Source organism: Melanerpes formicivorus, unplaced genomic scaffold (assembly GCF_026170545.1).
Source record: "Melanerpes formicivorus ecotype bairdi unplaced genomic scaffold, bMelFor1.0.p_v2 SCAF_12, whole genome shotgun sequence".
NCBI lineage: Eukaryota > Metazoa > Chordata > Aves > Piciformes > Picidae > Melanerpes > Melanerpes formicivorus.
In genome coordinates this window covers 20339734-20359929 of record NW_027142364.1, presented here as the reverse complement: position 1 = coordinate 20359929, position 20196 = coordinate 20339734, and the positions used below count along the sequence as shown (strand labels likewise).

At 39.9% G+C, this 20196-nt stretch overlaps 1 protein-coding gene across 18 annotated transcripts in view; it reads left to right on the top strand.

Annotated features, from left to right (window-relative positions):
- DLG1 (discs large MAGUK scaffold protein 1) overlaps positions 1 to 20196 on the top strand; it is a 161957-nt gene that overhangs the window by 139258 nt on the left and 2503 nt on the right. For 8 of the 18 annotated variants that reach the window (XM_068145591.1, XM_068145586.1, XM_068145597.1 and 5 more), the window contains 7 exons: positions 5067 to 5166; positions 8432 to 8473; positions 11633 to 11683; positions 12562 to 12663; positions 13324 to 13496; positions 17732 to 17841; positions 18169 to 18260. In XM_068145591.1, the coding sequence (XP_068001692.1) occupies positions 5067 to 5166; positions 8432 to 8473; positions 11633 to 11683; positions 12562 to 12663; positions 13324 to 13496; positions 17732 to 17841; positions 18169 to 18260 (670 nt within the window). Of the gene's footprint in view, positions 1 to 5066; positions 5167 to 5853; positions 5888 to 8431; positions 8474 to 10110; positions 10147 to 11632; positions 11684 to 12561; positions 12664 to 13323; positions 13497 to 17731; positions 17842 to 18168; positions 18261 to 20196 lie in introns of all 18 variants that reach the window. The other 10 variants (XM_068145595.1, XM_068145588.1, XM_068145603.1 and 7 more) reach the window with 6 other exon arrangements.

The following is a 20196-nucleotide window of genomic DNA, read 5'->3' as shown; positions in this document are numbered from 1 at the left end:
CCATTTCTAATGGCTCTACAGTGCTGCTTATAAAGCAGTTTAGTCCTTTGGTATGGATTTTACATCTGGACTCCCCTTTGGGAAGGGGCCTACTACTAATTAAAAAAACCCCAAAACACAACAACAACAAAACCCCCCACACACCTGATTTCTTTAAAGCTCAGCAGGGTCCCTATGATGAAATCAGCTGCTGTGATGTACACAGGCACACAACAGAAAGTAACTTCTTTCTTACAGTTAGGGATGTAGGACCTTCAAAGAACTTCATGCAAGGGCATAGGCCAAGAAAAACTCGAGGCTACTGCCATTATTGCTGGGGTTTTTCTGACTGACCCTCTCTTTGGACACAAACACTAGTGTGACTGCTCAAATCATATGAAATGGCCAATGCAGATGGACAAGAACCCCCACCAAAAAAAAGAGAAGTCCTCATTTTAATTTGAGGCACTCCCTTGGAGCATTTCACTGCCCGTGTTCAATCCATTCCAGTACATGACCTCATGACCTCAGTGGTGAGAAAGCAGGGTAGCTACTTTACCACTACTAAGAATGTCTGTAGCTGAATTTATAGCAATTTCATAATGAAACAGCAGCTACTTGATTTTTCTTTTTTTTTTGAGGATGAGGCATTCTTGCAAAGTTTTGATCATCTGGAAATTTGAGTAACAATTCTACAACCTGACAGATTGCAACTATACTATATATAATTAGTAATTTGAAGACTTAGGTATGTGCATTTTAGATGTAAGAGCCTTCAAAAGTAGTAATACCTTTGAAATGTTTAGAAGTCTGAAAAATGCCCTGATCTTTACACCAAAACCTTCAGCTAGAGCATTCTGTAGCTGTCCTTTTCGAAAGGCACAGCCTAAAGCTGTCACACCTGAGGAAGCTATTTCTTTTTAATAGCAGTAATGAGTGCTGTTAATGTTACATTAGGCAGCCATGATTGGAAATGATAAAGATTCCTTTTAGTCATTTATTTCTTCTAGTAATTTCAGAAATCATGGATGTTGTAGTATGGATGTTTTAATTACCTTGAGCAGCGCTTTCGGGACAAAGTGTAAGCAGGCAAAGACGTTTATAATGTTATACAGCGAGGTTGTATAGGGTTTTTTGAAAGCACAGGTGTCACATCTTAATTGGCTCTTTTCTACTGGCATGCATGTAATTAAGGCACATAATAGGTCAAAATAACAAAACAATGATTTAACACATCCAACCAGATTCTGCCTAGTTTCTCTCCTTCAGTTACAAGGTGCTTACATTACCCTCAGAGTCAAAGATAAAACATAGCTTTCTCTAATTTGAGCAAAGGCAAATCTTCCCTATAGCCTTCTAAAGCTCTCCCAAAACAACCTCTTCCCACACATATATATATCAAATACTAAATACTGCTGGACTTCATAGTTCTGTATAGGCAGTCAAATCCCCTACATACATCTCTGCTACACAGCAAATGTTTCAGTTTATTAAGCACAAATTGCAGAAAGAAGATATAGAAACATACTTCCTCCCTATAAATCTTTATTTAGAAGGAAATCATTGTATCTAGTTATTTTCTGATCAACAGTTACAGTACTGCCTTGAGGGGTCATGAGATCTGTAGGATTTCTCCTGGCTTGGTGTTGCGATAATTGATTATTGACGGGTGTGATAACTTGTAACGTGATCCTTGTATTCTGATTTGAGTTCCCGTTTTAGAAGTCATGTAAGGAAAGTTCCTGAAGGACTTTATTTTAATTATTATTTTGCATTTTCAAAAATGACCACGTTCTTTGAGAGATAACTGCATGGTTTTGTAGTTTGTCTACCACTAAGCTGTGGACAGCGGATTAATGGTGTGCAAAGTTAGTGCACAGTCCCTGTGTGCCGGCAGAGCACCAAAGAACTCTGTGTGGAAAAGCAGCTACGCTTGCCATTGATACAGAACTGCAGTTCTCGTTCTTTAGTAACATTTCCATTTTGCAGACATGCTTACACTGTTCACAACCCTTTGCTTCAGCTGTAAATGTTTTAACATTATGGTTTCTCCTTAAATTATCCCTCCTGTACTTGTCATGGTGACATTTTCCCCAGTACGTTTCCTGCACCATATGTGTCCTCCATGGACTGTGTGCCTTCCTCTGCCTATATATGATAATACTTCCATGGCTGTGATGAAATAGCAACTTTGTCCTTCAAAATTCCTACATTAAAACCTTCAAGAGCAATCCTAGTGATGGCAAACATTAAAATTCACATTCCTTTTGTTTCATGGAAAGCTTAAAAAAAATCAGGACAACAAATGATTGAATTTTTTCCTCGTGTGTTGTTTTTTTTCTTCCATACACACATTTATCTCACTTGCTGTGCTGCTTCTCTATAAATATGTTCTTGCTTATATGATTTGCAGTGGGCTTACAAAAAACATTAATGCAATTACTATGCATTTGCAACTAATAAGCAGTGCTCTCTAGCTTTTTATAATCATGGTATCTTTTAAGAATAACCTTTTGGCTAATCTTTTATGCAAAATCAGTGTAATATTACTTTCATTTTGGCAGTGGAACTGACTCTGACCATTATACATGCAGTACATCAAATTTAATATTAGTTCAGTAAAAGAAAGTTTAAAACAAGCATTGTTAGGAAATATTTTCAAAACTAAAATGAAGAAGCCTGCTATGTTTTATGAAGTACAGCAAATCAGCCACTCCTTTTTGTTTAGCTATACAAATTGCAGAGCCTCACCACCTCAGTTAAACTGCACCATTTTACCTTTGTTACCTTTATTTCCCCTGGGGTTTTTTTTGCCCAAACTCTGAGGGACTTGTCTGAGTGGAACATGGACAGAGATGTGAGACTTCCACTTTTTAAAATTCAGTGTACTTAGCAAAGATCTCCTCTGGGCACATTTCTTTGTTGCCCTTGTTCTGCAGATTACATTAACCTTTCCAGTTATGAGAAATCAATCGCAGTGACTTGTCGACCTCGGATTAGGAAAGCCACGAGGACCACAACCTAAAACCTTGTGGGGCTAATTATGATTCATGTGAGCATATGATTGGCTTGAAAACAGTTATTTTGTCCATATGCCAGGATGGTAATTTAATAATTCTTACAGTGGAGTGACAGTTTTGGTCAAACACAGATGCCAGCCAATTAGAGGTTTTATGGATTTCCTACTTAACACATTATTGCTGTTTCCAGGGCTCAATGTCACTGATTGTGCTCCTGTGGGGCCATGTGCCTTGTTAACACCTGCTAGTTTTAAGTAAATATTTGTTAATCATAGTAATGAAAATATCACTGGATGTTTCAGTCGCTGATATTGCTAAGCAGGTCTGCACTAAAACAGATGGCTAAGAAGGGTTGTTAATGCCATAGGAGGGTGCAGTTTTTGTGTTAAGACTGCAGGTGTCCTCTTTAAGACAGTGAAAGAAGGTGGTCCACTGTTTGATAGAACTTAGTGCTATTTGACCCCTTGCTGTTACTGTGTTTCATTCCATACTCGGTGCTGGCATTAAAGATACTGTATTACATGCATATATAGTAGAGGAAGATGAGCTCACACTGTCTGCAGACAGACAGACAATCACAATATTATCTTAAATGTATACATTGGAAGAAAAAAAATTAAAGCAATTAAAAAGAAGGATTTGTGGAAGTTTTCTTACTTCCTCCTGAGTGTGGGCTCTGCTTGGCTTAGAAATAAGCAGCTCCCTGCAGCACAGGGTCTCAAAACCAAGCTAAGGGTTTTATTTTTGCTGTCCTTGCTGTAGTAGTGACTGCAAACCAAATGACAAAAATGTGGCAAACTTCCTATCTTGGCAGATTCACTTATGCCTAAAAATGGAAAGGAATCTCAGCTGACTTCATGTTAGCTGTATTAGTCTTAGTTCTGGACATAAGTGCAATAAAGTTGTTACTGATGTATTTGTACATTGTGTCTCTGTATTGACTAAGGGCAGTCAATTAAGGTGCTGTAATAGTGTAATGTCTTCAACAGAAGATATTACATACATAGAGCTAAACTATTGTGTTAGTATTTGTATATGAATGCAAATCCACTTACATAAGGAGCACAATGTATAGTTTATATTCAAATGTGTGGATGTATATATATCTGTATAGTTAACTAGAAACCTTGACAGCAACCGACATGCAGAAATTCTTCAGCCACACAAGCAGTCAGTGTCCAAAGTTGCTGAACATGATTCTTGGACATACAGGGATTTTCACAGAGGCAGCCTCTACATCTGCACCCTTGGAAATATAATTGTCACAGTAAACAAATGACATGACTTTGCATCTTCAGAAAGTTAATCTTGGTATTGGGATGCAGCCTTATGAAGAGCGAAGTCATTTCTTCCCATGAGCTTGGCAGGAATTGCAGTTGTGAAAGAGTGAAACAAACAGAGTGTTGGGTTGGGGTTTTTTGTTTGTTTGATTTATTAATTTATTTTTGTGATTGTTTGGGTACTTTAGCTAGACACACTTCTTTTTTTTTCCCTATTTCACTGTTACTTGGTTGAATTGTAAGAGCATTTGTGCAATGCCAGCTTTGACCTTCCATTTTTCATTACTGTGCAGGTTATTTAGCGATCGTCACCAAAGTACAGTTTTGCCTTTTTAAATGGGCAAATGCTTCTGGTGTGCTGTTGTACATGCTGTTTGCAAAAGCATGTGTAAAAGCATCAGTTTGGTTTTTTTAAAGGACTGTAACCTTTATGTTGGATAATAACAATGATTTAATTGAGCTCATTATCGTTTGGCCATCTTTCAGCAGCCTACTTTGTCACATCTTTTTGCACTCCCAGCAAGCCTAAATTTGTCAAGTACAGGTCAAGCTATACAAGCTGAAGCAGCCTGCTAGTTCTCTCAGTAGTAAGCATGTGAAATGCAGAGGGTGTGAGCAAAGCCACGACCCCATCTCTATTTTTAATGGGCTGAGAAGGTAGTGTTAAACTGAAATGTGCGCTGCATAATGTGGTTATAGGAGTCAGCTTCCACAAAGCTGCTGGTCTGGGCCTTTGTTCACACAGACATTAGACATCCTTTGTTTTGCCCCTCCTTCTCTTCTTCAGCAGTCATTCAATGACAAGCGTAAAAAGAACCTCTTTTCCCGAAAATTTCCCTTCTACAAGAACAAGGACCAGAGTGAGCAGGAAACCAGTGATATTGACCGTAAGTATGTGGCATTTGATGGACAGCGAACCACACCTAGAAGGGCCTGCTAGACTGCAGTAGGGTGTTACCATGGAGACAGTTTCATGAGCTGCAACAGGCTAAGGCGTTTGAGGTGCCAGTGACAAACCAACCTGCAAAATCATTCCAAATCACTCGTTTGCTGATACAGCAGAGTTTAACCCAGCAATACCCCAGTTGGAATCAACTGGCTTGCACCGGTTTGAATCGGAGCTAACAACCTTCCAGTGACGGGTCTTCATTTCTGACTTGGAGGAGAGGGCACAGCAGCAAATAAAGAATAGTGGAGCTAAACACCTGCTTGAATCAGTCCATTTAGACTGATTTTCTTCAAAGTCATTCATTCTGATGTGGTTTTCCTGATGAAGAGATGCCACTTGGATTTCCATCGTTGGTACCAGCACTGAAAGAAAAAGAAAAGCGTGTTTCCACAAAAGCTGTTGTGTAAGCTTGCAAATTCAGACCAGACCTGCTACAAACTCTCTTCTCTGATTTGCATCACTGATGACACTTGGCGTGCCAGTCAGGTCGAGTCCTAAAGCCGTATCTTCCCCTGTGATGTTCTGGGAACTGTCTCCTGTCGTAGCGCCAATATTACATATAACTGACAATTATTTTCTTTGTGATTGTCTTTTTATTGCTTGCCCTCTGGGGACTACTCTGCAGGAGGTCCCTGACGACATGGGATCAAAAGGCCTGAGTAAGTGATCAAAATACTCCCAAGTTATTTTAACCTCCATCTGAAAAATTACTACTTTTAAATTACCATTTTTTTTTTAGCAGATCTCTTTGAGATTGGTGCTTTACTGGCATAAGGAGGTTGTCTCAAAAGAATGTTCCATGAGCTTTTTCTAGTTTGTGAGGGTTGGTTTGTTTTTTTTTGGCTTTCAGGAACACATCACTTTAATTCCACCTGATTACCACATTAGATTTCATTTGTTGCTTAGGAGTTTTTCAGTGCTTGCTTGTTTGTCCTTCATAGTAGTGGTTTTAAATTTGGTGATTTATTTGTTTGGGTGGTTTTTAATGTCACTTGTAGCTTGTCTTTGTGTTTTTGTTTGTTGAAAAATAACCTATGGCTTTTTGCAGTAGTAGTACAACCATTGTCTTAATCCTCTTAACTAGTTATAGTTTTCAATCCTCTCTCTAGGTGGCCTGACATTTGCAGCTCCTTAAAACAAAGAAAGAACGGTGCTTAACAAATGTCATAAGAGTTTTTCTGTCTGACTGACTTCAACTCTTACCATGCTTTTAGGCCAGGTAGAGGGGTAGCTAATAGAGGAGACATAAAGCATTTCTTCTGTTTCTTGGAGAAATGTTAACTACTTGAATACAGTGATAGTCAAAAGTTACTGAGTACTTTCAACAGACCTGATTGTATACAGACACCACCACTGCACTAAGACAGAAGGCTTTGCTTTCATCACATATGTTTAACCCATACATTGTTATGTGTTTGTGGAATTGCAGAATTGGTCACTGAATATATGTGGCTAAAGGCCATTAAAAACGTTTCTTCCCAGGGCATAATTTGGCCTCAGTTATGAAATGATTCTAGTAGCTATAATATTCATTTTCCATCTCTGAAATGGACAGTTTCAAGGAAATGCCTGGTCTAGAGCAGAAGACTTCTGCAACTTCTGTGGCCTTATGACTTAGAGCAGAAGATCATGAGCAGCCTTTCTGACCTTATAATCATACCTATTTTAATCTGGTCCAGAAATGTCACCAGGTGATTCTTTTATGAAAACAAATGACTCCTAGTGTGATTTTCACCACAGCTGGATGCTTTGGAACTGCCTTAATCATGCTTAATGCAAGCTGTGTTACTTGGGCTCTGCAAGACTGCTGGCCTTGCTGACATTTTAGGCTTTGCATCGTTACCAATTTTGCCTAAATGTACCAAATGTCACTTTTATTCTAAGCTGACAATGTCTCCCTTTCCTGTTCTACCACGAGGCTTTTAAACATCACTGTGTGCCTCTTCCATACCAACATGGATTTTCTTTTTCCAAGGCAAGAAAATTAAATGGAATCGGACCCAAACTGTTGCTACTCACAAATATTAGGAAGTATTTATCTGTTTTTCTTGCACAGGAATAAAGTGAAGGAGCTCAGTCTAGCCAGAGATTTGTGGTTTCAAGATATTGGTTTATTTTACCCAAAAATATTATATATATATGTATATATATATGTTGACTAACCCTTTTTGGTGTTAATTAATCCCCATAAGCATACTTGCTTCACAACTGTATTCTTATGTCTAGAGTCCCCTTGCTTCCTTCTCTTTAGTCTTGTAGAGGAGGAACTGCAGTGAATGTAATGTTTTCTAAAGGCTGATCATGGCAACAACATGTGTTCTCACATGCACACAGTTAGGTACATAATTTCACCTTAGTTGCATTTAATTTGTCTAGGTCAAGCATAAACTCTTTGTGCAGCCTTAATCTGTGAATGTTGAGTTTTCATTACATGAAGACACTCACTGGGTGGCGTGAAAACTTTCACAATTGAAGTTCAACGATATCAAAGTTAATGAGATCTGTAGAATTTTTCAGGTAGCAATAGATGGATACCTGAAAGCCTTCAACTGCAGTAGTTTTTTTATCATAAACAAGCAAGTAAATATAAACTTCTCGCAGCTACTGAATTATTTTGATTACTGTTCAGAAGGCATGGAATTAATATAGACAGTCCAGAACAAAAGTTGGGAGCTCTTGAAAACCTAATGCATTTAGTATGGAGAGGGTGGCAGGACCTTAATTCTGCATTGCACTTCGAGTAAACTCTTGAACATACCATAGGAATTATTGAGTGTGCTATGCTACACTGGACTACACTGCAGGAAAGATTTTCTGTTACAAGGCTTTTAATACAAGGAATACGAAATGTTTATCCTCATAGTCCTTGCACAACAAAATCCATTCTACCTTGAAGTGAAAATCTGCAGGTGCAGGGTTACATGTGAGCTATGAATTAGTGTGCTTTCTGTAATCCTATTCTGATGTGCTATTTAATGTTTTTCTTTTTATTAACACCAATTCCTTTCATATGAAATTTAAGCTTGATCCTGAGAGCTATGAGAAGTACCTTAAAACTTTTATATGCAGTATGTATTGATTTCAGCATTTTGATATCAGTATTGTCTTTCATCTGGATTACTTTGTGTCAATTTGCTTTCTTTTGGACTCATGCCATTTAGTGTCTGTTCCTTATTTTGTTTCCCATTGTGTTGCAATTTCAGAGCATGTAACCTCTAATGCCAGCGATAGTGAAAGTAGTTACCGTAAGTGTTTTTAAGTTCTTTGTTCATTAGAATCTTTGTTTAGTAGCTCTTCCTTCGGTTTTGTTTGTCTATCTTTTCTGGGTATTTACATGCTAAATAGAACATCCCAGTCACCTTCAGGTGAAATCCATATTCATGTGTCTGGTGAGTACTGCAAATTGTGTCCTGTCTGTCTTGTCTTTTTTAAACCTGAGAGAACGGTTGCAGTCCTCCTTTAGGGGTATTTTTACTGCAATTATGATTTTTTTAGCTCAGCTTAATTTGAATCTATTCCTGCTTTTTTAAATTATGCAAGCTAGCTGGATGTATTAAAAGTGAAATGTAGATTTGATGCTGACAAGTGTAATTGTGTGTAACTGAGCTTAATACTGGAAGGGTGGCTGATCTGTTAAATGGTGCAGTAACTATCTAAAGGTTTTCACAGCTGATACTCAGATTTAATATTTATAATATTATTAATAATACTTCTAATGAAAGTAAAGATAAGCAAACATGTATTTACCCTTGCTTTAAGCTTTCATTTATCTATTTTGCCAAGTGTGGGTGGTTAGTGTGTAGCATGCTAGGCACACCTGCACATTCTTTCTCACTGAAGATATCATATCTTTTAAATACTGAACTGACTTAGCTTTTTCACTAGAATAGAATAGAATTAACCAGGTTGGAAGAGACCCTTGAGATCATCAAGTCCAACCTATCATCCAACACTATCTAATCAACTAAACCATGGCACCAAGCACCCCATCCAGTCTCTAGTCCAGACTACAGTACTATTTCTCATTACCCAAGTTACAGCAGTACTACATGTCCACAGCAAGTAATACTGTTCATGAAGCTACTCTACAGTGCTTTAAAGTGTCTTAAACCCAGGGCCAGAACTTCAATCCTGCTGGTCATTTCCAAAAACTCCTCAGTAAAGTGCATGGTGTGGACCTGAAACCTAGGGTAGAGCAGACCAGGAAGTTGGAGGAGTTAAGGATTTGAAGATGAATGTGAGAAAAATGAGTAGCAAAAGTCATGCAGTGTGACAGAGTGGTTCACTGGTCAGCTTCTGGGTGCCTGCTACCTATTTAATAGGCACTTCAGAAACATAAATGGCAGGGGAATAAGGAAAGTGGTTCATTAAAAGATAGATTTGTTTGTAAGCTGTAGGTATTCTCAGGGGTGATTATGATCCACAGTTTTTCTTCCAGATGACTATACTTAAGGAGAGCATTTATACATAAATATAAGATGCTAAAATTGCAGTCTGTAACTGAAAAGAAAGCCACTGGGGGAGGCATTTGTGTTCCCTGAGAATAACACCAAACTGAGCATGTATGGAAATTGCCTTTGACAACCTTAGGAACTTTAACCACTTTTAATGCCGTGTCACTAAAACTAACCATGACTGTCCCCTCCTGAGCGTGCTGCTTTCCTTTCCTCTCCCTCCCTTCCCCTTCAAGGCTTTTCTCAGTTTCCCTTTATTTTGGTTTAAAGCTCTTTACTACTAGCTAGCTTTTGAATTCCATTTTCACTTGGCAAGCCCTGGTTTTATTCTGGATGCGATGGATTTGCTGATCCGCATGTGTAACTCCGAGCGCTCTTTATTGAAATGTATTCTTTTGATTTCCTCTTGCTGCTGTCTAATATGAAAGTTATCTTGATTACAGATGAGTACGGTTGTTCAAAAGGTTCATTCTATTAATATCCATTCTTCCAAAGTATTTCAAAGCAGTGACAATATATACTTTTTGCCCTCAATCAGGGGATGCTTTTTACTTCTTATTATGTCTTTAGTAGTTGGCTTAACTCATTTTTGGTCTTTTAGCAATGTGACTCCTCCAAAGAAGCATCTAAATATATATGAGCTTGGTCCTTCATAGATAACTTGATAGCTGGTTATTCCTTATTCCTCTCCCTAGCTTAAAAAGGGCCTGAAAGTATATACTGTCCTTCTACAATCCATTGCATGAGTACCTTTTTTTGTATGTTAAAATCTGCAGGTTGCATGGTTTCATGTCTGTCTTAAGGTATTCCTCACTTGCAATAACTTTGAAATATTAAAGTGTTCATTCAGGTATTGCTGTGGCACAGTTTAAATGCAAAATTGATCCCAAATAAGAGAAACATTTCCCTCAATGAAAGTGTAAATTTTGGATCAGTAGTATTTGCTATGAAATAGAAGATAGATGTGTAGGAGCAATACATGAATTTATCAAATCCTTCACTGGCCATCTGTTTCTATGCAGCTGTGGTATAAATTGCTGTGTTCCTTTGCTTATTGTGAGTATGGCTTATGAACTCCAAAGAACGTTCCAAAATGAGCCAAATGAGTTATTGATGGACTGTATTTTACCCCAAGTTCACACACTGATGTCATATAATTTGAGCTCATGTCTTCAGAATTACCAATTCTCTGCAGTCACAGAGACTTCTGTTAGACTAGAAATCATCTTTTAGAGAGATGGCAACTGAGGTATATTTCAGATGCTTTCACTAATGCTTAAGAAGCCTGCAGCTGTCAAAGGTCAAAATTCAGTTACCTTAGTTTCATTCACTGCTGATGTGCTTTCTGCACCTGAGAACAATACAAAGCATTCTTTGTTTTCAATTTCATCTTTATGAATTCACTTAAGAAGAGTTATTTAGTGTGTACAATCTGAAGAAAAATCAGACTGGTTGAAGCTGCTCATGTAAATGCCACTTTATGATCAAGTGAAAGGAAGGTGTGCACACCTTGACACACATGGTTGTCAGCTCTCTATAAATATAGAAAAATGTTCTTGTAAATGCTGGCATCCAAGTAGGGAGAATATTCATGATGAAGGTGGCATTGCCACTAGCAGTGAATGACAGCATGCATGCATTTCATTCAGGGAAACGTGTAAGAGCATTTCAGTAAGGCTTTAAAACTCTTCTTGTGCTTGATGTCAGTTTGACATGCTAAGATAAAACAGGAGATTGCTTATGCTGTATGTGCCTTATGCTTTAACATTTTATTTGGCTTCTCTCTGTGACTTTTATAGTTCGTGGCTCTTCAAAAGTGTCCTCCATCAGTACCATTGTAATGCTTATTACTGAGGAATGGCTGCATTATTGTAGTTCATTTAATGACTCCATTTAAATATGTTGGCTCAGGAAAAAATTCATCCCTGTGTCTTTGCATTTACATTTTAGGTGGCCAAGAGGAGTATGTCCTGTCATATGAACCAGTCAATCAACAAGAAGGTTTGTAGATCTCACTCCTTTTAAAAGAAATACAGTTTCCATGATTTTCTTGGCATCATTCAAGTGAATAAAGCATAGAAGCATAAATTGTTAAACACTGTTGCTGAATTTTGTAGTGCAAAGATGTACTCCTGAAAATTATCATGCGTGGTTTGCACTGCAGAAGGAAAATATGAAATGCTTAACAGTTGCATCAGTGTGAACCTCAGAAAGTGTAGTTTTCTTCTGTTTTGTATTGCTTTAGCATTCTCACTGCTGAACTTCTCTTTTCCTGCCACAGCAAAAAGTGTGGCAAGAGATCATTTGGGGATTTTACTAAACTGTAGTTGAAATGTCTCTCAGTTATTGCAGCCTCCCATTTTCTGTACGGGTTTCTTATCTGATTAGTTTGGTTAGCAGTTGCCAAATGATTTGGTTTGGTTTATTTTCCCAGAAAAAAAGTTATATTCTTGCATGAAATGGCAGTTGCTAGGAGGAGTCTTTTCTTACATGAGTATTTCATAGTGGTCTTGGGGGAAATGAAGCAGCTTCTCCCAACACAGAAGCAGAATTTCACAAACTCTACTGCTGCTTAGGTACATCACGGAATGAAAAGATTGTCAAACTTCCCCTTTTGGCTTTCTGCATTAGAATGAAGGATGTTACTGTCTGAAAAGATCAGTTTATTTCTTTCCAAAGATGTCATACTGTTCGCTTTCAGTCAGCCAGGATAGTGATTTGGCAGTGAAGATATAACATCTTATTATAACTACAGTATTAATTGACTTACGTTCTTCAACGTGTTCAAGTACATATTCTTTTAGGTATTAAGATCTTTACCATGTGACAAAGGTTGCTTTACTGAAGTGTAACTGATCTTCTTCCTTTACATTCTACAGTCAGTTACACTCGACCTGTGATTGTTTTGGGACCCATGAAAGACAGAATAAATGATGATCTCATCTCAGAATTTCCAGACAAATTTGGCTCGTGTGTTCCACGTAAGTCTCAGTCAATATCAAAGCAATTCTGAAGTAACTTTTTTTCTCTCAGAATTTTCTGTTGTAGGTTGAATTCAAATTTGCTGCTCTAATTCAGAATCATTCTGCCTTCTGCCAGCTTCAAAATCAAAGTGCTGGCTGGAGCAAAGTATTATGGGGCTTGAAGTTGAGATTGTAAGATGAGAGGCTTCTTGATCCGGTTGCTGCTTTTGGGTTCTGGGGTTTGGGGTGTTGGCTCTTCTGCTGAAATGGCAGCAGGACAGGGAGGGCTGGGGGAGCAGATCCCTGGCTTGGGATTTTAGCTTGCTTGCTTTTTCATGTTGCTGCTTTCTGCTGTGCCTTTTCTGCAAATAGGTTAAGGTATTATTTTTATCTGTTTGTTCAGGAAACTCTTAACTTACCTCAACCCAGAGACTTTTTGTGTGTTACTTTTCCCTCACTTCTGCATTGTAGGGAAAATGCTGTGTTACACCAGCATGTTTTCTTAACAGACATCTTCTGTATGCTGAGTTCAAGTTTAATATATCCTCTAAACTTTATAGACTTGTCTTACTTGTCAGAAAATGGTGCAGTAGAACTGGGAGACTAGTTTTGGATATCGTAGGAAAAGAAGTTCCTGGGTTTCAGTTTGCTTTACAAGTTCCTGGTTTGTATTTCAAGATACTACTAGACCAAAACGAGATTATGAGGTGGATGGGCGTGATTACCACTTTGTCACTTCTCGAGAGCAAATGGAGAAGGATATTCAGGATCACAAATTCATTGAAGCTGGCCAGTACAACAACCATCTATATGGAACAAGCGTCCAGTCGGTGCGAGAAGTAGCAGAAAAGGTAAAGCAGTGCCAGGTGCTTTTGTCTGCTGAGGGCATTCTCCCGTTGTGCTGGGGGGAGAGGAGAATGGCAAGCAGCCACGAGGACTTTGAAAGGAATTTGTGCAAAACTCAAAGTGCATTGTCACAAATGCATTTAGGGAAACAATGAAGCTTTGGAACAATGATTAAATTATGGGTAAAGAGCAACTGTAGTTTGTGTTTTCTCCTAAAAAGAGAATGGAAAAGAAATGATTGGAATTACAGCCTTATTAGCCTAGCTCACATACACAGATCATCAACTAATTAAGAAGAGTGGTGGTAGAGCTGGTTAATGTGATGATCTGCTTGGTACAGACCTGTGCAGAAGAAAACTCACACAAATGTTATTTTTTGTGTCCTTTGTGGGTTTAGCTGACAAAAGAAAGGAAGAATAGATGTAGGAAACTCAATTTTGGGAAGGTTTTTGTACATAACTATCACTACATTTTGAAGACTGACCTCACTGGGTTTATCCTGAACTGTTTGTTGCAAAAAGAACCCCAAACCACTAAATGCTTCTGAAGTCAAACAAAAGTTTACTTGAGCTCTCTGAAAAAGGAAGAAGGAAGGCTTGTTTCATAGAGGGAGATGCTTGCTTTAATGACAGTTTTGGTGAAAATTCTTTGCAAATCACAGAATCAACAAGGTTGGAAAAGACCTCAGAGGTCATCAAGTCCAACCTATTACCTAACACCTCCTGACAACTAAACCATGGCACCAAGCACCCCATCCAGTCTCTTCTTAAACACCTCCAGTGATGGTGACTCCACCACCTCCCTGGGCAGCATATTCCAATGGCAAATCACTCTTTCTGTGAAGAACTTCTTCCTAGCATTCAGCCTAAACCTCCCCTGGCACAGCTTGAGACTGTGTCCACTTGTTCTGGTGCTGGTTGCCTGGGAGAAGAGACCAACCCCCACCTGGCTACAACTTCCTTTCAGGTATCTGTAGACAGCAATAAGGTCTCCCCTGAGCCTCCTCTTCTCCAGGCTAAGTTGGTGGTGTTTTACTGCTTTCAAATGATGCACTTATAGTAGACAATGTTACCTGATCTGTATGAGAGCAGAAACAGCTATTTTCTAGACTGGAACTCACAAGAGTAATCACTTTGAGCCTGGCCATGCAGTGGGTAAGTGATAATGATTAACCTACTTGACATGGAAATATAATTAGTCCTCTGGAAAACAGTGTTAGAGCATTCTGGCCAAATGGCTGAGTATTTTTATTTCCAGCAATTTAATTTGCTGGAATGAAAACCAGAGCAAACATGGTGAGATTCTGTGGTTTGTGTGCAGAAGGCTTTTTCTGCTGTCTTTCCTGCCCTATGGAATAGAACCTGACCTGGTGGTATATAGGAAGAAAAGTACAGAAAATAAAGGTAATTACAAAATTGTTTAAATACCACAGAATTGTCAGGGTTGGAAGGGACCTCGAAGATCATCCAGTTCCAACCCCCCTGCCATGGGCAGGGATGCTTTCCACTAGAACAGGTTGCCCAGAGCCACATCCAGCCTGGCCTTAGAAACATCCAGGGATGACTTCCACTACCTCCCTGGGTAACCTGTTCCAGTGTCTCACCACCCTCATGGGGAAGAACTTATTCCTGACATCTAATCTAAATCTCCTCTCCTCTAGCTTGGGGCCATTTTCCCCAGTCCTATCACCACCTGACATCCTAAAAAGTCCTTCACCAGCTTTCTTATTGGCCCCCTTCAGAAGGCCACAATAAGGTCTCCTCAGAGCCTTCTCTTCTCCAAACTGAACAACCCCAACTCTCTCAGCCTCTCCTCATAGCACTTTTATGGGAGGCTGAACAAAGTTGTGAAACTAGAATATGTGTTTAAATTATGGAACTAGTGAACAGCTTAAACAGTATGAACTTGTCAGCAGTTACTTAACCTAGTCATAGATGTAATGCTTCAGTTCCATCCTAGACTTGAAATTGCCTGTGTTCCTCTGTCCATCTAGTGGGATTGGTAAGCCACCAAACGATTGTGAATCTTCTATAAACTGACAGGAAGAACAAAGTACTGCCAGATGTTTCCATGCTGTGAAATCTCTTGTGCAGGCACCATGGGACTTGGGGCAGATGCAGCAGTTTTTCAGTTCCAGCTAACGTTATTGTTCTGGGAAACAATGGTCTGTCCTTCAGAACCTGGCTTCAGAATTGTGACAGGGCTGCAAACTGGTCCATCTGGGGCTACTCCCTTCTTGTGCTCCCCTCTGTTTCACTTCAAGAGATGAGTCTTTTCAGTGGGTCTTATTGCTTGGATACAAAGGACAATTTCCATGTTTTCTGTGGTGAATTTAGGGAAAGACTCAACAGAAGTGACTGCCTCTGCCCCAAAAGCAGTGTTTTTGCAGGAGCTTTAACTTGTGTTCATTTGCCTATGCTTCCAGCTGATCCTTATCCCTCTCATTTCCTTACCTGTACCAGACACAGCTGAAGATGCTTTTTTGGTGTTACTATGAAAAGTACAGAGTGCTGTGCTGTGTTTCTCAGTCAGATGCAGTGAGAGCAAGGAACTAAGACAAGTATGTAAAATATTGTCTGAATAGACTGTGAAAGAGCAGAACACCTTCCCTGGATGCAAAGATAATAATTGCATAGGGAAGGACTTGTGCTTCTTTGCCTTGTCTTCCAACTCCTCACTCAAAAGGACTTTTCATATCCTCTTTTCTTTGGAATCACAAGTAACTTGCAGAGCTCTGTGTCTGAGGCCACTCTTAATGCACTTTCATTTGTGATTTGAAATAAACTGTCCCTGTTGTATGCTATAAAGTCCAGCACAGTTACTGTGCTGCCATTCTAGTTCTCCACTCTCTCCCCAAGATCCTTTGGTACCTGGCATAAGTTGCTGGGCCAAACACAGCAAATACTAAGTCTCTTATCCCAAGAAATGAAATTGGACCAGCTAATGCTCTGAGTTATCAATTCCCAGAGGATTTGTCACATAGAAAAAGAAACCATTTGAAAGATGTTAGCACATGCAGTTCTGCAAGAACATACAAACCTTCCCTCAATGGTACCAGTCATCCTCCAGACCCATTCACTGGATTATCAGTTGAAAGCAAGTAGATTTGTGTTGTTCCTGTGGGAACAGTTCTATTCTCTTCAAGAATTCCTGAAATAAAATTCTGTGGCTTTGTTGTGCAAGAGATCACAAAGAAATGAGCTTGGTGATCAGTTCTGCCAGGATGCAGGAACATAGCAGTCATTTCAGACCGCAGTCACTTCCTTGCTCTTCAGTGGGCCCCCCAGGAATGATCTCCCAGGAGTTCAAGAGGTGTGTTTTACGACAGGATTGACCTTTGGGTTTAAGATGCTTTGGAGTTTGTGTCCTGGCTCACAGTATTTCAGTCAGGTGGCAGTGGTTTTTCTGTTCCTCTCCCCCCCATCCCTTTCTAAGGTGGTGGCATACCAAGTTACTCCTATGGCCACCCTCCTGAGGGATCCTCTCAGTACTAAATGAATAATAATTTTAAAAGTAATTTTGGGGTGTGATCGAAGCACAGTTGTCCCACTGGATGATACAGGGCACTGCTTGACAGAGCCCAGTGCAGAGCTGCAAAGTTGCCAAAAGGAGTGGAACATCTCCCTGCTGAGGGAAGGCTGAGGGAGCTGGGGCTCTTCAGCTTGGGACAGAGGAGCCTGACTGGTGACCTCATTCATGTTTGTAAAGATGTGAAGGGCAGTGTCAGGAGGACGGAGCCAGGGATGCCCAGTGACAGGACAAGGGGCAATGGGTGCAGGCTGGAGTGGAGGGAAAACTTTTTCACTGTGAGGGTGACATGACACTGGAACAGGCTGTCCAGAGAGGTCGTGGAGTCTCCTTCTGTGGAGACATTCCAAACCCACCTGGATGAGTTCCTCTGTTACCTACTCGAGGTGATCCTGCTCTGGCAGGGGGTTGGGCTGGATGATCTATGGAGGCCCCTTCCAACCCCTAACGTTCTGTGATTCTGTATTATTGATTGGGCTACCATCTCTGATGGAGAAAGGTAGGCAGAAGGGTCAGGAACATCTCAAATGGTGCACGATCTCAGAAGAAGAGCAAGGTGGGACCTTGTGCTAAGCGGTGAAATCATGAAGTCGTCGATGCGAGTGCTCTGGTGTTGCTGCCTTCAGTGGAGACATTTGTAAGCTATTATGCTGTGCATACCTGTGAGTTCAACTTTGCTCAGTGCCATCTTCCCTTCTCTCTCACTTTTTAGGGTAAACATTGCATTCTTGATGTTTCTGGTAATGCCATCAAAAGGTTGCAGATTGCCCAGCTGTATCCCATCTCCATTTTCATTAAACCGAAAACAGTGGAAAATATCATGTGAGTAAAAGCAGAGTGCCTCAGGCTGCCTTGTTTGAAGCTGTCATTGTATTTGAAAAGCCAGCTGCAAGTTCTGTGAAGACAATTGCTGTATTTGCATTTGAAACAATGTTTAATTTTCTGAGTTTACTTTTTTTAGGGACTCTTAGACAAGGTACAACACAGTATCAGAACAGCTCATTCCCACTGGAGTCTTTTCCGAGGTGTATCATTTAGGGAGCTGCCTTTTATTAGGGTTAATACTCAGACCACAGTCAAAAACCTTATTTCAAAAGACTTGGAAGCATTTGGAAGTCGTTTTTGAATGTATGGTGTTATCAATTTCAGGGAGATGAATAAACGCTTAACAGAAGAGCAAACCAGGAAGACCTTTGAGAGAGCAATGAAACTGGAGCAAGAATTTACTGAACACTTCACAGGTGTGTTTTGCTTGGGCCTCTTCCATTGTCAGAGTTGAAACTGTGTTGCTTGCTCTAAACCAGTAATTGCCTCACTGCTGAAATAAGGTTAAACTGTGTTTTCTAACTGATCTTCTTGAGGCAAAGAGCCATCTTAGTGCCTCTACACTGAGCTCAGTGTGCTCAGTTAATTCAATATAGACACAATTTGCTGGGAGCTCTGTTTAGGTTTGGAAAAAGGAGACTTTCTACCATCTGCCTAGGTGTTGCAAATGTTTTCTGTGTTGATATACTTCTTTAAGGCTGTTTATTGGCAGAGCTAAAATTGCCTAGCAAAACTCCATGTAAAGAATTCTTAAATGCTTTATTATTTATTTATTTTTTAACTCAGGAAGTAAAGAATTGATAGTAATTAATTAAGCCTCTGGAAATTGGGCACTGCAGCATTATGATACTTGGCATATCAACTAACTATAATAGCAAGGGATAGGTTGCAAGAACTCTCAGACTGTGCTGTCTGTGTTGTAGCTTGCAGTAGGAGCCTGATCAAGTCAGGATCTCTAGGGGATCAGGAATGAGCTTTGCCTGTTCCTGTCTTAGACACTCACTCCTTTCCTTCCTCTTGTGTTCTCTTTTGCAGTGTTTTAGCATTCACTACCACATTCACCTCCTTGCTGTGACACAATCCCTTTGCCCAGTGCCGCCTTCCACTCAGTGGGCAGAGCTGTGAACGCAGCAGGCTGCTCCACCTGTGCAGAGACACAGGAAGGGGCTGCTGGCTTCACAATGAGAGGAAGTTAGAGGAGCCAGTGGTTTCCCTGCCCCACTCTGTGCTACCTTGTTCTCTACGTTGTTGGCTATCCACACAATGGACAGCTTGAATCCATCCTTTTTTGTCTCCTTCCCTGCCTTGCAGTTGTTGGTTTATCCAAATACTGCATTTAGCTCTCTTGCTCTTCCTGTAGCTCTCTGTCTGTCTGCACCCAGAAAGTTATGGGGGTCTCAACATCTGCTGCAAGCTCTTCTGTTAGAGAGCCCCTTACTGAATTATTTACAAATGTGACAGGTTTGTTTTTTCAGGAGACAAATGTTTTATTTGAATACATATCAATTAAAGACCGAGTCAGTAACTGGTCTTCTCCTAGAGCTGCCTCAGGATATGTTGTAGGACACTTTTATAGGAACTCAAAGGCTGTAGTTCAAGGTGTTTCAGGAACATGTGGGCCTTTCAAAGCACTCTAGGGCTCATGTTTCTTCATAGAAGCATAAGATTTGTTGACAAAGGAAGATCTCACTTTTGTCCTTGATAATCCATTCAGGCTGGAAATCTTTTTCTGAATCTGAGATACTTGAAGACATTTCAGATTTTATTAGTTTGGAGGCTGCCACCAATAGGAGTTAGGTGATAAAACTGATTGTATGAGCATGCTCTAACCTGTTAAAAAATAACCACACCACATCAGGTAACTGAGATCAACTTCATCAACATGTTAAGTTTAAACAGACTTAAACTTTGCACTGAAGCACATGGAGAGCTCATCCATCTTCTGCTTTGAGGGCATGGATCTTTGGAAGAGATGGGGTTAAATAGAACTGGAAAGAATTGTACCTGCCCTTTAATAATTGAGCAGTCTCCTCCCATAGGCAGTGTGACAATGAGCTGCAGGGAGGGAGAAATATTTTTTTAGAGGTGGGATTGATGAATGGGTTTCAAAGGAAGCAGTTTGCGTGGAAGCAAAGCTCAGAAGCAGCAGTAATGTATTAATGTACAAAAGAGAGAGCCTGGCCTGCTTCTTCAATTATATTTCATGCTAGACTTTGTTTCTTGGACTATTGACACTGAGAGGGTGATTCCAACTTAAAATCAGTTGCTATCTCACATTGAGACTGCTTTATTCAGACTGAAGTGTGGTTAGGACAACTCAAACTATACTTTGTGTCAGAGCAGATATGTCAA